Here is a 20,683-nt window from a genome sequence, read left to right on the forward strand (position 1 = left end):
CAGATCTGCCTGTGCCTGTGCCTCCGGGGCTGTGCTCCGGCTCACCTTTGCAGCAGAGAGGAATCAATAAGCGCACTGGCCAAGCAGAGGGGGCTGCGTGTGTCTCTGGAAAGGGCTCCGGGCGCTGCCTCCAGTCGTCACTTTCAATTGAGTGGTGATTTCTGCTTCTCGCGGGTGGGAATCAGTCTGAACACTTTGAATGAGAACGCACAGGGAGGTGCAGCAGGCGGCACTAACGAGGAGGGATGATCCGAGCTGCATCCGCTGAGACTGCGAGTCAGAGCAGGGGGAGAGCTGCATGCTTTTCATCAGAGCAGGGGGCTTTCTGACTGCCAGATCGGTGGAGTAGTTTTGCTTGTTTTAAATAGCGTGAAACACTGGAAGCGTGGTGAGGCTGGGTGCTGCTTTTCCCACAGCCATTTAAAGAGCTCTTTATTGATCCTCTATTGATTGCTTCACCAATTCTGCCTTCAATGAGTCTTTTACAATGAACAGGTCTTTGTTCATTTCAATCCTGCCAGCTTAAGCCCTCTGTTTGCGTGCCATAGATGTTAAAGGCAGTCCCTGAATGGAGTAATCAGGATATTTTTATTCTTTGAAAAATAGAGCGATTCCATTAACCTCGATCACCTCGATGCAAATGATGCAGCTGCACGTCCCTGCAGAAAAGCGCGGTGAGAGCAAGGCAAAGCACAGGCAAGCATGGCTATATCAGGGGTCTCCAATCCAAGGTTCAATCTCCACTCCAGGTTTAACAGGGACAATGAGATAATACATGGCTTCAAAGACTGGATTTAAACCATTTAGAACAGGGTTGGAACAAAGATCAGGAGTGGAAGATCCGTGATCCGGACTTCTCTAGTTCCCAACCCACCCCAGCCACCAGCAAACCAGCGCTCTGAATTTCCTGCAGCGTGCCCCTCCGGCAAGCAGCGGCACTGAAGGGGTTAACCGTGAAAGGAGCACCGAACGCTGCAGCTGCAGTTGGCTGTAGCGGCATCCGTCTATTAGCATCTCTCCTGGCTCTAAGTGGATCTGGCAGACGAGGGAAAAAGCAATTCCGAGCCTCCTCCTCCTCAGGGTAACCTTGAGAAAGTTTGTAGCACACTTCACAGCGACTCGGTGACGGCTCCGGGCTGTTATTACTCTGCGATCTGATTAATCCAATTCCTCACAGAAGCAGTGAAGTCCCAGTTATTGTACTGAGGCCTGACAGAGCTGGAAAACAGTTTAAGAGACGAGGAAACTGGACTAGAGAGAGAGAGAGAGAGAGAGAGAGAGAGAGAGAGAGAGAGAGAGAGAGAGAGAGAGAGAGAGAGGATAAGCAAGAAGCCGTGTGAGAGTAACGAGAGGATGCAGTCACCCTCTCTAAACCAATTGACTTCCTCAGAGTATTGTCTGTGACAAGGAATATTCTAGAGAGACGTGTAGAATCAGCACAAAGGTTTTTTAACTGCTTCCTTTAGCGCGACTCACTCTCAATAGCTTTTGTTAACATGAACAGCATCTTACATAACTGCCAAGTTAAAAACAAAATAACCAAAAAAATAACTACTTGGGGAACATTATTTCTATAAAGCGATTAACACAGGCATACACACACATGCTTACTGCCATGCGGTTTCATGTAGTGTATATTAAATGACCCTACATGCCGTGCTGTAAAGACAGTAGCACTGTGTACTGTATATAACACAGTAGTGAAACTTAGCCACAAGTGTACTGGGGAGTGTGCTGAAATTGTGTGGCGTTGGAAAGCTGTTAAAAATAAATACAATTAAAAGAACCCATTATTAAAAGGAGGATGGCTGTTTAAATAACTATTAACCCTAGATATAAATGATATAACTCGTCTCATCCATTATTTAAGAGTGCTGTCCCGGTTTGAGCTTTGGAAATCACCCTACTTTAGGTTTGAGTTAAAAGCTCGGGGTGGAACTGTGGTTTGAGGGAGGATTTGGGTCCTGGTTTTTGGAGCATTTCGCTCCGGGTGGATCAGCGGTGTGCTGATAAGGCCTCAGTACGCTGACAGGATGAAGGCAAGCCTGCAGGAGGGTTCACACATCGCAGAACTGGGAGGTGCAGCTTTCATCTCCTGACTTTAAATGCAACAGCACGGGGCTTCAACTTGCAATTACCAAAGCTGTCTCTTGTTGAAAATATAAAACCCCAGCCTCCACCAGCAAGCCCGACGAAACGGAAAATCACAGCAGCGGAATGAAAGGGGACAAATCAATAAACTGCGAGTTTACTGTACGAATAATAACGGGTAGCTGGACAAACAAAAGACTGGGACTCCCCTGGGGGCTCGAGCGACGCCCACAAACCATTCATCCTCCTCCAGCCTCACAGTTACCGACACTCCCCAAGGCTCTCTGATTGCAGCTTTCTCAATAGAGGATGTAAAGGGGTTGGGAGCGTGCATGTATTTTACTGTTGGATGGATGTTATTTGCTTTTATTTGTGAAATCGATTGAGGCAAGATTTGGTTTACAGCTCAGTAGTAATTACAATGCCCGTTCTATGAGTTAAACAGCTGCATGGTTCAGAGACTATTGGAGCCCCCCCTTCTCTCTCTCCCTCTCTCTATATATATATAGGACGAAAGAGACATAGATATGGAAGGTTTAGAAGGTCGACGAGAAAGGTAGGCTAGCTCTTAAATTGAGAGAATACAAGGTAGCGGGAGATGACCAGTCCGCTAGAGAACTCTAGGAACTAGAGACGAGAGCGAGATAGGACTGAGATTGGCTCTTCATAGCCCGAGCGAGCTATCTCTAGAAGATATAAGAGGGAAAACCGAGATATTCTGCAAGGAGACGGATCTAAAGGGGTTCCTCTCCTGAATCTAGAAGAGAGTTGGATCATTTTGGGCACTGATGCTCGAAAATCGATTGAACAGAAGAAGAATAGAAGAAAGAGAGACAGAGACAGACAGATAGAGAAAAGAAAATTGCCATAATCTTAGAGGATATATAGGCTGCAATCTTCGGGATAGACTCTTATGATGAATCTCCTCCATTCTGATATACCTCTTAGACTGATGTCCTCTACTCTAATACATGCTCTATCAGAGCACTTGCTCCTCTCTTTAGATCTCTCAGTACTCTCTACTAGTCCATTTGCCTCCCGGAAGAGTTCTTTACCGTCTCCCTCTCCCTAGATACTCGGTCATTTGCTTCTACTCCGCACTCTCACCCTTACTCTGACCTTCTCTGCCACCTCTCGCAGATCGCATTCCTCTACCTCGCAGTCGGCCAACTAGTGCCGCTCTTCTGCATGAGTCCGTTGCTCTTCCGAGCCCTCATATAGATCTAGTCCTGATCCTCTGTCTCGACCTGAACGATCCGCCTACTCTCCCACGAGTTTCCCGCGATCTCTCCGCAAGAGTGTAGCCTATATCCCCTTCTCCTCTCTCACACCTCCATCTATCGTAAATTAGCGATTCCCAATACTGCAATATCCTCGAGAGCTAGCGTATCAATCACTGCTAGCTCCTCTGAATCTGCCGCCCTACTCCCTCTCCTCTCACTCTCTACCACTCCCTCTATATCCTATAACTCTCCATCTGATATTCCTCTGGACTCGATAGATGCTAAGATCTCTCTCTCTATCTCTCACTATCCTCGACTCCCTATCTCTCTCTCCACCTCTCTCTCGCCTTCTCTCTCCCTCTCATCTCTCTCTGCTTAGAAGCACTCTCTCTAGACATCAGTATCTCCTCTCTTCTGCCTCATCTCCTATCTCTCTCTCCCTCTCTCTCTCTCTCTCTCTCTCTCTCTCGCTCTCTCTCCTCTCTCTCTCTCTCTCTTTCTCTCTCGCTCTCTCTCTCTCCCTCTCTCTCCCTCTCTCTCTCACTCTCTCTTTCTCTCTCTCCCTCTCTCTGCTTATATTATTACTATGCTGTATGTTTGCTATCCCCCATAAAATATTTTTAAAGGTCTCATGAATTTCTTATTTCCATACTTTCACTTAACATTCACCTGAAATATCCAGGTACTTTTAACTGAAGCCTCTCATAGAGGAATGCTAACATCCTGTCACTAATGTTAGATCCAGCCCACAGCTTTTCCCATTTAATCAGACGATATAATGTGGCTGCCGTTCTCTAATGCAAAGTGCATTTTGCAAGGGCATGTATATAAAGTAATCTCACTTTGACTCTCCTTCATTTGACTGGATTAATATGCAGTTTATATACTCAAAGACCAGGGCACACTGAAGCAGGGCTTATCACAATTGGGTAAGAATCGCACAGAGCCTGACAGGTTACAGTTACAATATTTTGTAGTAAAACGAGTAGTTGGTGTTCGTATTGTCATGCGTACAGATTACAGACGTGCCAGGGGATTGGAATGAACACACTCTTTGCACAATGGCAGCTCAGCTGCAGCTTTGTTTATTCCAATATAAAATTCCAGATTGATTTTTACAGAGGTGTCGGTTTGCCACTCTCTGTTTCAATGTAACTTTCACTGGTCGGACATGACCTCAGAGCTGCTGTGAAGTATTGCTTTTCCCATCTGTTGTAAACGCCTTGCTCGTTACTGTAAATCCCTCCCAGGCTGTTTGCGCAAAGCTCTTTTCCTCCCCGGAAGATGACGGGGGTGATTTACAGAAGCAGCGCAGTGCCTGTCCTGGAGTCAGGGTGCTGAGAACAGCACGTCACCGCTACAGGGAGGCAGGGTTTATTCTCACACAGACGCTGCAGATTGCATTTCAAGTGCCCTGCCGCTCTGCCACCAAGCACTCTTTGTCATGCAGTGCTATCTGTCAAGGATAATTTAAAAAAGCACTAAATCAGGATTTACAGAACCCAGAGGAACAATCTACGACGAGAGAAGGCTTGTCAGATGATGCTACCATCAAAACGAACTCAGACCAAGTAAATCTTCTGCCACATACAGCACTCTCGCCTTCTCCACTACTCCTGCCTTTCAAGAATGCTGGAATCCGTGTTGCGGTTCTTCCCAGCCTGCTCACAACACATGACTAAGTCCACTGCGAGTTTGTATTTCCAATATGAGTCCCCTGGATATTCTGATTAAATAAAGGGCAGTTATTTCCAGGGGCACCCTTTCCCAGGCTTGCTTTCAGAACTGATAAAACCACAAGGTTCCTAATAAATGATGAGCACGCTAGTTATACTGGCAGCCGCGCCTCTGTAGATGCACTTGGTGTTACTGCAGCCAAACTACAGCCCTAAAAAACAAACCAACCTAATGCATTGAACTGTGTGAAGAACAGTGTGAAATAATGCAAGTCAGATGAATTAGTACTTTCCAAAAAGTGGATCTGACTGATCAAAAATACGCATTCTGCACCACATAATGAAATGCAACTTAAAACACATTAAAAAAACAAACAAAAAGGAAAGATTAATAGAAAAAGAGAAAAGAAAGGAAGGAGAGATGGGATCCCTGGTTCAGCTCGGCGATCAAGCGAGGCACAGTCTGAGAGGCTTTGATTAAAAAGCTCATTAAAAGTGTCTAACTGTAAGTTATTGGGATTTCATTTTTCCGGCTGAGGGAAGCAGCCTCGCAGGATGCCAGCAGACTCAACAGAAGGCAGTGTTTTGTACTTTAATTAGCTGGAAGAAGAGAACAGAAAACCAATGAGCCGGGCCAGGCAATAGTAACGGGGCAGACACTGTGTGCACTTGGAGAAAGGAACGGCAGATTATAAACATGATAGGGATTGCAATCTGTAGAGGCGTGTGCCGGAGTCACAGGCAGCAGGACCGATCTAAGATCTGTCCCGTCATTTGCATGCTGATTTTGCACCAGTGTGTTTCCCGTGGTTACACTGATGCACTCCCTGATTGCGGTATGCTCTGTCATGCCTCTGTGGGCTATGCTTTACATGTCGTGACACTTTTCTCTGCTTGGCTCCTCCCCCCAGCCAGTGTTCTATAAGGGCGTGGCCGGCTCCCAGGTGATGCTGTCCAGTCTGATCAGCCAATCGCGCGCCATGCTGGAGGAGCAGGCGCGGCACCTGCTGAACGAGCAGGAGAGACAGACCATGGTGTACTACCTGGACGAGTACAAGGAGGGACACATCGGCATCCAGGCCCTCGTCATGGCCCTGCTCGAGCTGCTCAACACACACGCCAAGGTGAGCTCAGCACCCAGCCCGGGTTATAGGACCTGCAGCAGAGCAATGCAAGAGTACAGGGAGAGCCCTCTTTATTTCACTAGCTTACCTACACATGAAACATAAAACAAAATGGGAAATATTGAAAACAGCAAGTTAGTAAAGGGCCCTTAGCGAGGGTTACCATATCACATAATATATTGCAGTTGTGTTCTTGAGGTTCTGTTTGCTCCAGTTCTGTTCTTGCAGTTCTGTTTGCTCCAGTTCTGTTCTTGCAGTTCTGTTCTTGCAGTTCTGTTTGCTCCAGTTCTGTTCTTGCAGTTCTGTTCTTGATGTTCTGTTTGCTCCAGTTCTCTCTGCTGTCGGAGGTGCGGGGGATGGTCACTCCCCAGGATCTGGAGCGCTTTGACAGCCTGGTTCTGAAGAGGGAGATCGAGTCCATGAAGGCGCGGCAGAACTCGGGCACGGTGCCGGGCACAGACTCCTTCTCCACGGTGTCATTCGCTGACACACTCACCTCCACTGAGAGCCACTTCACCTCGAGCACACTCAGCTCTGCGCGGGTACGAGAACACACTGCCTGGTTTTCCACACCATGAGTATTTGTAGCACTAACCCTGACTGCAGTTAATATAACCCGTCAGCTCATATGAGCAGCGTATCCTCTGTGCCTCCTGGTTCTTTAACTGTTGTTATGGTAATGCATTATGTAAGAAGTTCCACTTGCACCAAACAGCCTTCATTCCCTCCCCTCTCCAAACTCCACCACAACAGGAACGCTTGCTGTGGCTCATAGACTTGATGGAGGTAGGACCCATTTGCAGTGCGTGCGTTTCAGTGCTGTGTTTCCATGGCGACGGTGTGAGGTTCTGTTTGCCGAGCGTCTGGATTTCTTTCTAATTGAAGTGTCTCCTTCCTGTCCCTGTGGAGCGTGCTGCGTGTGAACTGCGTGCTGTGTGTGAACTGTGTGCTGCTGCTGCTGTCAAGTACATACATACTGATAATCATCACACTGTACAGGGACAGAGCCAGCTGGTTTCGGTCTATATTTAAATAACTGGACGCTTTCCTATTCCAGTTCTCAGTTCTCAAGGCCCATCAATGGCACCATCTACAGCACAGCGGTACTGGCTTGCGACTCTTTCAGTCTGTTCCAAACCATGCCATTAGTTACACCAGCCTCTGTTTAAACTGTGAAAGACCTGTTGGAGCAAGGCTCTGGAGTCATAATTCATCAATTAAGGACGTGGCAGGATCCTGGACTGGGGTAGACTGAAAGAAGCACAGCGGAGAGCCACTGATCCACGGTCTAGCACAGTGTCAGCTTCCCCTCGGAACCCCTCAATCCTGCCCTCCACTTACCGATCACTAGGACTGATGATCAGCGGGCGTTCCCAGGCAAACGATGTTACCAAGCTACTGGACCCTAGAGCCAAGTCTTCTAAATGCCCCCCCTGTGCGCTGCCTGACCTGCAGAGGCTGCAGGAGTGTGATGAGGTGAACCAGCCCTTATCCTTCCACTCCCCTGCAGCAGTGCCAGTGTCAGAGCTGTACACCCGCTGTGGGAGACCAGCCAACATCAACTACTTGTGTCTCAAGTTTTGTCAGTGTAGCGTTGACTGCCGGTTCACTCAGCCTCTTATCTGGTCTGCTCGCTGTGGGTCTCCTTTGTTCCTCTCTTATCAGTGACTGACGGGGAGATAATGCTGACAGCGGCGTGATGCAAACCCTTTGGCTGTACAGTCCATCGCTTCAAATACGCTGGGGAGACGTGAAGCCAGCCTGAGGGGCGTCCTGAGAAAATGTGATAACACACAATGTGAAGTTTTTTAGATAACCTATGCAGGCCTCCTCATACAAAACAAACCCATTCTGAGAATGCAGTGTTTTTCCAGGACTCCCCTCGCATCACATGCTCCTGATACAGCAGGGGAAAGGCAGGCGTGCGCTACAGGGAGGGGGGTGCACAGGGCCAGCTCTCCTGGGAAAGCCTTTCATCTTTTTTTTAATTATTATTATTGATGCACTGAAAATCATGAATGCCTCTTGAGTCCTATCTGGCTACTCTACTCCACAATCTGAGAGGGGAAGTTTCCCATCAAAGGCTGTTAATGGATTCTGAAAAGACTGCAAGGAGGAAATGGCTGTCTGTACATAATACAGAAATACTGAGGAGCGTCTGAAATGTAATCTGGAAAAAAATATTTTTTTATAAACTACTTTTTAATTTAACCTTAACCCAACCCCAACCCCAACCCCAAACTCCAACCCCAACCCCAACCCCAACCCCAACCCCAACCCCAACCCCAACCCCAACCCCAAACCCCAACCCCAACCCCAACCCAACCCCAACCCAACCCCAACCCCAACCCCAACCCCAACCAACCCCAACCCCAACCCCAACCCCAACCCCAACCCCAACCCCAACCCCCAACCCCCACCCCCAACCAAACCCCAACCCCCAACCCCAACCCCCAACCCCCCCACCCCCCAAACCCCAACCCCAACCCCAACCCCAACCCCAACCCCAACCCCAAACCCCAACCCCAACCCCAACCCAAACCCCCACCCCCCCCCCAACCCAAACCCCAACCCCAACCCAAACCCCAACCCCAACCCAACCCCAACCCCAACCCCCAACCCCAACCCAACCAACCCAACCCCAACCCAACCCCAACCCCAACCCCAACCCCAACCCCAACCCCAACCCCAACCCAACCCCAACCCCAACCCAACCCACAACCCCAACCCCCAACCCAACCCCAACCAACCCCACCTCCAACCCACCACCACCCCAAACCCCCAACCCAACCCACCACCCCACAACCCCCAACCCCAACCCCCAACCCAACCCCAACCCCACCCTACCAAGGTTCCCAACCCCCCAACCCCCCACAACCCCAATCCCAACCCACAACCTCAACCCCCAAACCCCAAACCCACCCCAAACCCCAACCCCCCAACCCAACCCCAACCCACCCCAACCAACCCCCCTAACCCCAACCCCAACCACAACCCCAACCCAACCCCAAACCCCAACCCCAACCCCAAACCCCAACCCCAACCCAACCCCAACCCCAAACCCAAACCCCAACCCCAACCCCAACCCCAACCCCAACCCAAAACCCAACCCCAACCCCAACCCCAACCCCCACCCCCCACCCCAACCCAACCCCAACCCCAACCCCCAACCCCAACCCCAACCCCAACCCAACCCCAACCCCAACCCAACCCCAACCCCAACCCCAACCCCCAACCCCAACCCCAACCCCAACCCCAACCCCAACCCCAACCCCAACCCCAAACCCAACCCCAACCCCAACCCAAACCCCAACCCCCAACCCCAACCCCAACCCCAAACCCAACCCCAACCCCAACACCAACCCCAATCCCAACCCCCAACCCAACCCCAACCCTTAACTAAGCTTATAAATGTTACAAAGTTGACTCTTGTTTTTTGCCCTTATTGTCAGTGACCCTGTTTCTGCCTCTCTTCCCAGAATGAGCGCACTCTCGACGGGTCCAGCGAACGCCTGCAGGAGAGTGCTGACAGTCTGCCTGACATCTCTCTGGTGAGCAGCACTTCATATGTAATGTGTGTGTACATGAGAGGCAAGCTCAGGGAGCACAACGACACTTTTTCAGGACCAGTGGCTTGAAACCTGGTTCCAGGAGACCGGTAGCTTGAGGCAGCTTTGCTGTATCAAACCCCAAGTCTCCCCTGGTGTTTCAAGCAATGGCCTGAAACCTAGTCTCCAAGCCACAGCTGTTCCCTCAGCTTTCACCTCAGACAATGTGGTAGCTGGATGTCCGGCCAAAAAAATAACCAGCCGTCATTTCAGGCAATTTGAAGCTCATGTCTCGCAGCCTGGTGTTCAATGACTTGCATGAAAAACACACTTGCTGTGCCAACGCCTTGAGGTCCCTGCAGGAGATATCCAAAGACATAAAGATCGAGCACAACAGCTAAACAGTTCTGATAACTGTGGACAGGTACCTGGGGTTTATCAATACCCCTTACTAAAGTTTCCCACAGTAAAAGCCTTGCAAAGTGTAATAGAGCAAAGTGAAAGCATGCTGAAGCCCAGAGAGGTATGGTGAAGCCTGTTGAAAAAACATGACAGACCATGGCAAGTAATGTAAATGCACAGTGTAACCATGAGTTAAACGCCTTTAAGGGATCTTCTGTATATTTCTCAGGATGAAGTCCAGTCTCTGGCAGACCATCCTCCTCCCTTCAAGCCCCCCCCTCCCCCAGCGGTCAGTTCAGGGGGTCTGCAGCGGCGGCCGAGCCGGAGAGAGCAGCCCAAGCGGTCATCGTCCGAGTCCTCCCAGTCCGGCCTCTTCTTCACCGCTCCCCACACTCCCGCAGCGTCCAGCGAGGCAACGTCCAGCGAGGCAGCGTCCAGCGAGGCAACGTCCAGCGAGGCAACGTCCAGCGAGCAAACCTCCCTCTCCACCTCCCCAGCCCCAGCCGTCAGCAAAGCAGAGGTGACCGCCCAGCTCTCGCTGGTCAACCACCACCCCATCGGCCCCTTCCCCCGAGCCCTGTCCCCGACCCGGGTTAAATCCCCTGAGCCCTCCTTCTCTCCCAGCCCCCCTCCTCCCCCTTCTCACCCTGCCCCAGCCACGCCCAGTCCGGCCTGTTCGGGGGGTTGGGACAACCCATCCCCTCCTCAGAGGGATTCCTCCTCGGCCTCCAATCAGCACTTCGTCATGGTGGAGGTGCACCGCCCCAACAGCGAGCCCGACGTCAATGAAGTGAAGCCGCTGCCCCAAGCCAGAGGTACGTACTGCGCAGGATGGGGAGCACAGAATACACTGTTGCAGTTCTGTGATTCATTTATTAATATAGTGTTACTGATGGGATCAAAAAATGCAGGTTTGACTTTCCTTCCGAGATCCTTTCAACAATTACAATTGCTATAGAAAAGTCCCATTTAAACACGCACATGCTATGCCTCTCAAACAACCTGTAGAGAAAAGCGTGGCAAAACCTTGGTAAGGCAATTTGAAGTGAAAAGTGTGAGGCGGTAACCCTAGTGAAGGTTGTGTTTGTGTTATTACCAGCGGCTCTCTCGCTCCTCCCCCCAGCCTCCACTCTCTGCCAGCTCTCAGACAGTGGACAGACGCTGAGCGAGGACAGCGGGGTGGACATTGCGGACATGGGGGCCAACAGCAAGGACAGCAGCCCCCTCCCAGCCAAGAGCTGGGGGGGCGAGGGCAAGACAGAGCCAGCTCCTAAACCGGTGAGTGAGGCTCTCCTCCGCGGCGTCCAGCACCGCGGCGGCGAGGTCCAGAGCATGTCACTGCTGGGGGTTCAGTTCCCACCCAACAGCTCGAGCGGATGCACAAAGTTAAAGGTTTGTTTTTGCAAAAAAAAAAAAAAATTCCTCACATCTATAGGGCGATTGTAATTAGATAGGAGACGGGGGCTATTGCAACAGGACCCCCTGGCCACAGCACTCCTGCCAGATATGTATTTCATTAGCCTCAGTGGAATCGTCACTCCCCTCATAGTCACTGGGGGTCATTCCTGGGGTCCTCTTACTCTGGCCCCTGGCTGCTGTGCAATCAATCTGCCCTGGGCTCTCACCACGTGCTGCAGATGCGTAGTTATTATAAGAGAGCCAGTTAAAAACAGGCCCTGCACACGCTGAGACGTTGAGTTTGTAATGAAGCAGCACTCCCGACCCAGCGGGAGGAAGCAGTAACCAGCTCGGGGCCGAGGGTCTTCATGTTCTGCAGTGACTCTGGAAGCAGCTGCAGTCCTCACTGTGTGCTGCTGCTCCAGGAATTACTGCAGTTTCCTCTCGTGATGCTTTGTGTTTCAGCCCGGTCTCCTGGAGCCCACTTCCTCACTGGTGAGGGTGATGAAGAGCGCCACCACGCTGGGCATTGCCATCGAGGGAGGGGCGAACACACGCCAGCCCCTGCCCCGCATCGTCACCATACAGGTGGGTGGGAGAGGGCATGTTTCTGTGCAGATTCGATCTTCAGTAGCTGTTAAACACTCAACAGGGCTCCATTCAGAAATACTCCAGTACTGAAAGAAGCGGCTCTCAACTACATGAAGTCTTATTCAGTAAATGCAAATGCAATCTTGGTGATACCTGTGTAGCCTTCCTAATTCTCCCGAGTCCTCTGACGGTCTTCTCTGCTGTAGTATTACAGTACCACACTCCAGTAGCTACTGTAGAGCCTGGATCACTGGACTAGACACAGGGCTAGCGGTCGTTTAAACTACGAGACAGTCTGTATACAAGCCATGGTCAGTACTGAGCAGAGGTCAGGGTTGTTGAGCCAGCATAGTGGACTTCACGTCAAGTCTAATTGCCGCTATTCCAGCGACCCTGTGCAGTGAAGCAGGAATCACACCAGATAAGCACATTATAACAAGTGCTTAATCATAGCAAAGAACAACATATCGATCTCCGAGCTGCCGAGTGAGTGAGTGCCAGAGCCCGTGGATGTTTTACATTTTCTTCATCGTCCACAGCAAATAGTTTTAATTAAACGAAAGGCGGAGGGGGGGGGGGGGTGGAGAATGCAATGCCTTTGCCATCATTTGAAGTGCCTGGGCTCTTTCTCACAGAGCTGGGTTACCACTGGCCTGCAGTTGCAATGAAGAGAGCTGCACACTTTAGCACATGGCTGCCTATCAAGCCATTAGCATCCAAGAGCCTGGCAATCGATGACAGCGCTTGTGCTCTGCTGGGAATTACATAGGATTGATTTGAAACAGGGCTGGCTTTCCTTAGGCAGTGGATCGGGGGTTCAGGTGATCGCTCCTCTTCATTTAGAACGTGCCGCAGATAACATTCTGTTATCAAGCATGGTCGTAAATCACAGGCTGTGAAACCCTGTTAGTGCGGGAAGCATCCCTGTGTAGGCCTGGTGCATTGGCGGGGATCCAGGGAAGCACGCTGTTCCAATCCTTCCACATTGATACGCTGCGAATCTTCAGGGCAGACCGGTCGCTTTCTGTAATCTGCAATGCAGGCATTAGCACATCAATGTGGGATCGTAGGAGCGCCGTAGATCAGGGGCAGACGGACTGAATTGATATAGGCTTTATTACATACTCTGCTATAGGACTGATTGTAATAGGCAAGACATGCATTTTAGAGAGATGTTGTTTCTAATGTAATCTGATGCAATTGGAAGGATGTAATTGCTGGTCTGAAGTTTGAAGCGTTTTGACTGCCAGCCTGTGACCGTATCAGATTGTGATGCGAGTTAGCAGCCTGAGTACAATCAATACGGGATCAATACCCGGAGGGCTCTGACACAGAGGCACATGAATCTGTGCAGAGCGTTCAAGCCTCGTACAGCCAGGACCGGAGAAGGATAGCATAGCTGCTTATCACACACGGGCGGCTCTGACTCTCCTTTCTGTCTCTTCACAGAGGGGCGGGTCGGCGCACAACTGCGGCAAGCTGAAAGTGGGTCACGTGATCCTGGAGGTGAACGGCGCCACGCTCCGAGGGAAGGAGCACAAGGACGCGGCGCGGATGATCGCCGAAGCGTTCAAAACCAAAGAGAAAGACTATATCGATTTCCTGGTGACGGAGTTCAACGTAGCACTTTAGGTGAAACAAGAACTAACGTGCTCATGACATGCGCATCCTCATCCAGAATGCATGACTATAGTACAGGGTGGACAGGAGCGGCTTATATAAAGCAAGCGAATTCAGGGTTCATACACATGATCGAACCTCATGCACTTGTTATAGATACAGTAAGCATGCTGCTCTCTGAGAGACAGGCTGTCGCGGTCCTCGTGTGCGGGGGGCGACAGTCTGGCAGTAGACAGTTGTTTTAGAAGAGGGTTATAGATCCATATTGGTTTTTTATAATCTATACCCAGAAAAAAAACAAATACAAACAAATATAGATATGAAGTGAATTGCCATTGAATTGCATTGTATCATCAGTGCGTTGCTACCATCACCGCTGTCAGCTTTATTACTGAAGAGGATGGTGACGAAATGGAAGTGAAGCGAGAGCAGTTCTTTGAAGTCTTTGTTTGTCTGTGTTGTGAATGCATTGCTCAGCCCCTGCACCTCTCAGTAGATGCTACACTGTGCCTGGCCCCTAGCTGCCCATGTCTCTTATTTTCTTAGTGGATTCTGTTTCCTTGGGTTATTGCCCTGCCTCTCTCGTCACGGTTTGTCTTTATATCACATGTACAGTTTAATAAGACGCTTTGTGAATTGCAACGTCCGGCATTGTATTTATACAGAACTAGTGTGTTTAATTTTCCAATAAAGAGAATATACCACAGATCATGCCGGTGTTGTGTTGTAATCTGGGCCTCACACATAAACACACGTTTGCATGGCAGGAGGGATTGGAGGCTGCTGATAACCACACAGCTGCACACCCCATTGACAGTGTTTTGGCAGGTATTGTGTTTTGACCAGCGCCTGGTTTTGTAACATTAATAGTTTGTGCTGCAGTTTTTTCTCCAGATCAGGGGCTTAACCTGCGTGATTAAAGCCAGCTGAGGGGCTGCGGACAGCGACACTGTGCCTGTGGCTCAGCCAGGCTGTGTGTTCTCTCGTGAAAAAGCAGGGCACCTTGAACACCAGCCTCATTTGTAGCAGTAACTCAGAGAAGGCAGCCAGCTCACTGCAGGGATACTAAACACAAGGTACAAAGCAACAAGGATCACAGGCGTTTGAAATTCAGTGTGAACCCACAAGAAAACCATTAATTAAAATAATCTAAGTGCTCACAGCAAGCCTGTCATGAAAGGAACGCGTGCATTTCAACTGAACTTGCTCTCTTATTCTCAGACTATATACAGTCACGTATTTAAATGTCAATCTGTGCAGTGGCACTCTAACATATTGGCATCTCACAGCCTGTTGAACTGAATGGAGAGGCAAGAGTTGGGCGTGAAACGTGGACCACACTGCTCAAATACAAACATCTTACCTTCCAGCCACAGAGAGAGAGAGATGTGTAGCCCGGAGCTTAGTAAGTACGGGTCTTATACTGCTGTCAGTGTTACTAACTCATCAGCCACTAGGAGGAGCTCCAGATCCACACACACACACACACACACGTATCTTAATTCCGTGGTAATCAGAGATACTTTTATGCTCTTCAAGTCCAGACCAGGATCATATTCCAGCCAGATTCTTCATTACTTGATTGAATATCTTAGTTCCATTAAAAAAGTTAAAACCCAATTCAGAGCAAGGCTCTGCGAAGCTCAATTCAATAATCAGAGCCTAGTGGGAACAGGATCCAGACCCGGGCTGTGTGTATAACAGCTTAGGACGTGACGTCTGATTTACAAAGTGGTGTCATACTTCCCTCTGGTGGCTAGTGTTGGTAGTACAGCCGCGGTCTCCTCTTGTTCCTGTTAAGCTCTATGCGTGTCCAGAATGAACAGAGCCGCTGAATGAAGGAGCTGATCAAACATTTCTAATTCAAGGCTTTAAAAAAAAATCTCACGTAGTTGGAATGCCTTTTTAAAATGTAAAACATCTGTTTATTTAAGTTATTGAGGGTTATTTAGGGTTAAAATACAATAATCGTTATTTACAAAGGCATACGGAATAATGTTTTCGTATCCTTGTTTAAAGCAATTAATCAATAACGGAACGGATTTAAAGCGCAACTTTGCCAGTGGAACAACAGCGCCCTCTAGCGGCTTTATCAATTCTGAACTCTGAAAGTCATTCAAAGAGTGTAACCCCTCCCACTTCCCCGCGGAACCAATCACAGCCCGTGAAAGGCGGCTCTCTGCAGCAGTTTGAGCAGCGGTGCCCCGCCCCGAATCAGCGCCACGCTTTCAGCTTGGGAAGTGTTGTTTCAAACCTACTGCCAGGAAATCGCCTTAATTTAGAAAGGGAGCAGCCCAGCGGACTGTACCTGCTTCAGCACGGCACGGCACGGCACGGCGCGTCTTGCAAGCGTTTTTAAAACTGTGTTAAATATTTAATAATGCGCAGTCGTGATGAAATATAGACGTCACCCGGGGGACTTGCACAGGACGTGATGAAAAAAGAGAAGATCGGCGTTCAAAAAGAAATTAAAGAAAGTTTCATTTTCAATGCAATAAAAAGAAACACAGATTGTCGCTCAAGTGCATGCTGCAGCGCGTTATCTAGCGCGCCGGTCTCTTAGCCAGCGAGTAAGCGAGTGTTTTTAACTCCGGGATGGTCTGGTTTCTTTATTTTGTTGTAAGTTTTGCATGGAGGTGTTTGCGGAATCTCTTCGTGTCGCCTAGCGCCCGCTTGCGTTTAGTTTATGCGTTTCTCTTGGCAACCAGCGCTGGGACTGGCCGGTCTGTGATCCCTGTGCAGAACCCGCTCTTCCACACTGGCATCACAGCCTGCTCTATTCTTATACACTGTACAACTGTGCTGCGATCGGAGATTTCAACTCGCCCGCTTGCTGAACTGCAAGTTGCATTTTGAAGGTAAGGTAAAGTGTGGTTTTATCTGTTTATTTTGATATCATTTGGGTTAAACTCGGTTCTCAGAAAGTAGCATCCTCAGTGTGCTGTGTGAAATATTATTCTGTATTGTTTGAATGGGTGTGTGTGTGTTTCTGAGCTGTGTAAGCTAAACCCGGTGTGGTGAATAATTAATAGCAGAACGGTCTGCGCTATAATTAAAAGGGTGAAAGCGTGATAAAACAGTACTGCTAGAACTTATTGAGGACAGCAACAAATACGTGTATTATTATTATTATTATTATTATTATTATTATTAATAGTAAGTGGATTTTATTTGTTCTGTGGTGCATGCACTAGAGTACAGCGCAGTAGATTAAAGGAGTAAAGCACACTTTCACTTTAACAATATTCCTTGCTTTCACTTTGCAGAGGTTATATTCAGGGGATTGACAGGGAGTCTGTGTGTGTGTGTGTCTGTCTGTCTGTCTGTCTGTGTGTCTGTCTGTCTGCTGCAGCTCTTCCACACCTGCAGCAGACCCTGGAATGCCGGCTCAAACTTCTCTAATCAGAGCTGTTTGGGTTTTTGGGTTGTAAGGGATTGGATTGCATTCACCAGTATCCCAATGCTAGCGCTAGGAGCAGTGATATTAAGGCTGAAAGCACATCAGGTCCTATTAGCGTGACACTCCACAGCACTGAGATACTGTGGAGCTGCTCATCTGAGAATGAAGCTGCATTAAAGTACATTGGAGCTCTAGCTCAGGACAGGACCATGCTTGGACCCTCAGCAACCCAAGTGTGAACAAACAGCCATGGCTCCGAGGTTAACAAAGGAGCAACACGTTTTATTATGAAAGAGCAGGCAGGATTTGAGATGTGTTTTCCAGGGAGGCCCCAGTCCTCTGTATAAAGATTTAGGCATGCATTGTGCTCGCACAGTCCCATAGTATCCCTGGTTACAGCAGCTCTGTTTGGATCAAACACAGAGGGGTGAAGGGACTGGTGCTATGGTGGAGGCAGTGCTTATCTCGAGGGCTCCTGCGAGGGGCGCTGCATTCAGGACTGTGCCTGGCTATCCGGGTCTGCCAGTGTGTGCAAGGGCTGTGTGATGCTGGCTGAAAAAGATTCCTGTCTGGGCAGCTAATGGATTTCCCCCGAGATAGATAGGATACTGTCTGTATCTTGTTTGGGATGTTTAAAAGAGGATTAGCCTGGCTTTTAATCCTTACAGAAAAACAGTTTTGGTTATTGTTTTTAATTAGTTTCACTGTTTACTGTTTACAGACCAGGCTAGTGTGCATGTGATCCAGTGCTGAACGGGTTTCACTGTGTAGAGACCAGGCTGGTGTGCGTGTGATCCAGTGCTGAACGGGTTTCACTGTGTAGAGGCCAGGCTAGTGTGCGTGTGATCCAGTGCTGAACGGGTTTCACTGTGTAGAGACCAGGCTGGTGTGCGTGTGATCCAGTGCTGAACGGGTTTCACTGTGTAGAGACCAAGCTGGTGTGCGTGTGATCCAGTGCTGAACGGGTTTCACTGTGTAGAGACCAGGCTAGTGTGCATGTGATCCAGTGCTGAACAGGTTTCACTGTGTAGAGACCAGGCTAGTGTGCGTGTGATCCAGTGCTGAAATCGTACACAGTACTAACACAATACCTAGTTCTACCTTTCTAAATGAAGAAGCCCCTCGATGGGTCCAGCTGTGAGCTGCAGTGTGGAGGGGGTCGTGGCAGCGAGCTACATGCTCAGCGCTGTGTTTACTCTTTTTATTTTTATCTCCCCACGGCCCCACAGGGTTTGTCACAAACGCTGAAATAAAATTTATTTATATATGCAAAAATGCTTCGTGGGAAAAAATAAACAAACAATGGCTTTGCTCAGTTGCATAACTAACATTTAAAGGCTGTTGGGTGTGAATTTCACTTTACAGAACGAGGGGAAAGCGTTTGGGGTATTTTGATATCTGTAGCTGTGTGTAACGAGACTGCAGTTTGTTTCAGGAGTGTGGAGATGCACTGCACCCTCCATGCAGTTTGTTTCAGGGGTGTGGAGATGCACAGTCGAACCCTGCTGCCCTGCACTGCACCCTCCATGCAGTTTGTTTCAGGGGTGTGGAGATGCACTGCACCCTGCATGCAGTTTGTTTCAGGGGTGTGGAGATGCACTGCACCCTCCATGCAGTTTGTTTCAGGGGTGTGGAGATGCACAGTCGAACCCTGCTGCCCTGCACTGCACCCTCCATGCAGTTTGTTTCAGGGGTGTGGAGATGCACTGCACCCTGCATGCAGTTTGTTTCAGGGGTGTGGAGATGCACAGTCGAACCCTGCTGCCCTGCACTGCACCCTCCACACAGTTTGTTTCAGGGGTGTGGAGATGCACAGTCGAACCCTGCTGCCCTGCACTGCACCCTCCATGCAGTTTGTTTCGGGGGTGTGGAGATGCACTGCACCCTGCATTCAGTTTGTTTCAGGGGTGTGGAGATGCACTGCACCCTCCACACAGTTTGTTTCAGGGGTGTAGAGATGCACAGTGGAACCCTGCTGCCCTGCACTGCACCCTCCATGCAGTTTGTTTCAGGGGTGTGGAGATGCACTGCACCCTCCATGCAGTTTGTTTCAGGGGTGTGGAGATGCACTGCACCCTCCATGCAGTTTGTTTCAGGGGTGTGGAGATGCACTGCGCCCTGCACTGCACCCTCCATGCAGTTTGTTTCAGGGGTGTGGAGATGCACTGCACCCTCCATGCAGTTTGTTTCAGGGGTGTGGAGATGCACTGCACCCTCCATGCAGTTTGTTTCAGGGGTGTGGAGATGCACAGTGGAACCCTGCTGCCCTGCACTGCACCCTCCATGCAGTTTGTTTCAGGGGTGTGGAGATGCACTGCACCCTCCATGCAGTTTGTTTCAGGGGTGTGGAGATGCACTGCACCCTCCATGCAGTTTGTTTCAGGGGTGTGGAGATGCACAGTGGAACCCTGCTGCCCTGCACTGCACCCTCCATGCAGTTTGTTTCAGGGGTGTGGAGATGCACTGCACCCTCCATGCAGTTTGTTTCAGGGGTGTGGAGATGCACTGCACCCTCCATGCAGTTTGTTTCAGGGGTGTGGAGATGCACTGCGCCCTGCATGCAGTTTGTTTCAGGGGTGTGGAGATGCACTGCACCCTCCATGCAGTTTGTTTCAGGGGTGTGGAGATGCACAGTGGAACCCTGCTGCCCTGCACTGCACCCTCCATGCAGTTTGTTTCAGGGGTGTGGAGATGCACTGCACCCTCCATGCAGTTTGTTTCAGGGGTGTGGAGATGCACAGTGGAACCCTGCTGCCCTGCACAGCACCCTCCATGCAGTTTGTTTCAGGGGTGTGGAGATGCACAGTGGAACCCTGCTGCCCTGCACTGCACCCTCCATGCAGTTTGTTTCAGGGGTGTGGAGATGCACTGCACCCTCCATGCAGTTTGTTTCAGGGGTGTGGAGATGCACTGCGCCCTGCATGCAGTTTGTTTCAGGGGTGTGGAGATGCATAGTGGAACCCTGCTGCCCTGCACTGCACCCTCCACACAGCTTGTTACAGGGAGCCGCTCCTGCCCTGTCGCCACTTTACTCAATGCCCTTAATTTTTAGTTGTTTAGAACACAGTTAGGATATGGGACAGACAAGCTCCTAACCTGCTTCTCTTTGCTGTGAGTGATAGCAGCTGTGTGAGTGGCCGTGTGCTGCAGGCTAATCTCTAGGGCTTGTCTCTGCTATTGTACTGTATCCTCCCACATTGCATCTGCTTAAGAAGTGTCTTCTGAGGAAAGTTCCCTGCACTTGGAATTCTCCAATCAGGACCAGCACACATTGTTTCACATTGAGAGGCTTATCCTACTTGGACTTGGGCCAGGAAGGAGGAGAGAGAGAGAGAGAGAGAGAGAGAGAGAGAGAGGGAGAGATCGTAGCTGAAAAACAAGAAGAAGCCTCTGTGAGTCGGTTCTGTCTGTGAACAGAAGTCGTGTACAGATTTGTAACCGCTAAACTACAACAGTACAGCTGAAAGCTGCCACAAACAAAACAATGAAAGGGATTTATTTCAAAACATATATTTTTAGCGGGTTAGAAGGGACCGAATTGAATAGTGTGGGTTCTAGTTTAGTTCCTGTTTGGAAGTAAGAGCTTCATTATTTGTTTCTGAAGCAGGAT

General features: G+C 49.6%; 1 protein-coding gene across 6 annotated transcripts in view; it reads left to right on the plus strand.

Annotated features, from left to right (window-relative positions):
• Positions 1 to 14,382, plus strand: part of LOC121306713 (whirlin-like) — a 32,827-nt gene extending 18,445 nt beyond the window's left edge. Inside the window, exons 6-12 of one of the 6 annotated variants that reach the window (XM_041238592.1) lie at positions 5,902 to 6,114; positions 6,444 to 6,656; positions 9,594 to 9,665; positions 10,294 to 10,879; positions 11,164 to 11,456; positions 11,928 to 12,050; positions 13,503 to 14,382. In XM_041238592.1, coding sequence (XP_041094526.1) covers positions 5,902 to 6,114; positions 6,444 to 6,656; positions 9,594 to 9,665; positions 10,294 to 10,879; positions 11,164 to 11,456; positions 11,928 to 12,050; positions 13,503 to 13,685 — 1,683 coding nt within the window. In that variant the 3' untranslated portion in view covers positions 13,686 to 14,382. The remainder of the gene's footprint in view (positions 1 to 5,901; positions 6,115 to 6,443; positions 6,657 to 9,593; positions 9,666 to 10,293; positions 10,880 to 11,163; positions 11,457 to 11,927; positions 12,051 to 13,502) is intronic. The other 5 variants (XM_041238594.1, XM_041238593.1, XM_041238595.1 and 2 more) reach the window with 5 other exon arrangements.
• The last annotated feature ends 6,301 nt before the right edge of the window (positions 14,383 to 20,683 follow it).

This window comes from Polyodon spathula, chromosome 49 (genome assembly GCF_017654505.1).
Source record: "Polyodon spathula isolate WHYD16114869_AA chromosome 49, ASM1765450v1, whole genome shotgun sequence".
Classification (NCBI taxonomy): Eukaryota; Metazoa; Chordata; class Actinopteri; order Acipenseriformes; family Polyodontidae; genus Polyodon; species Polyodon spathula.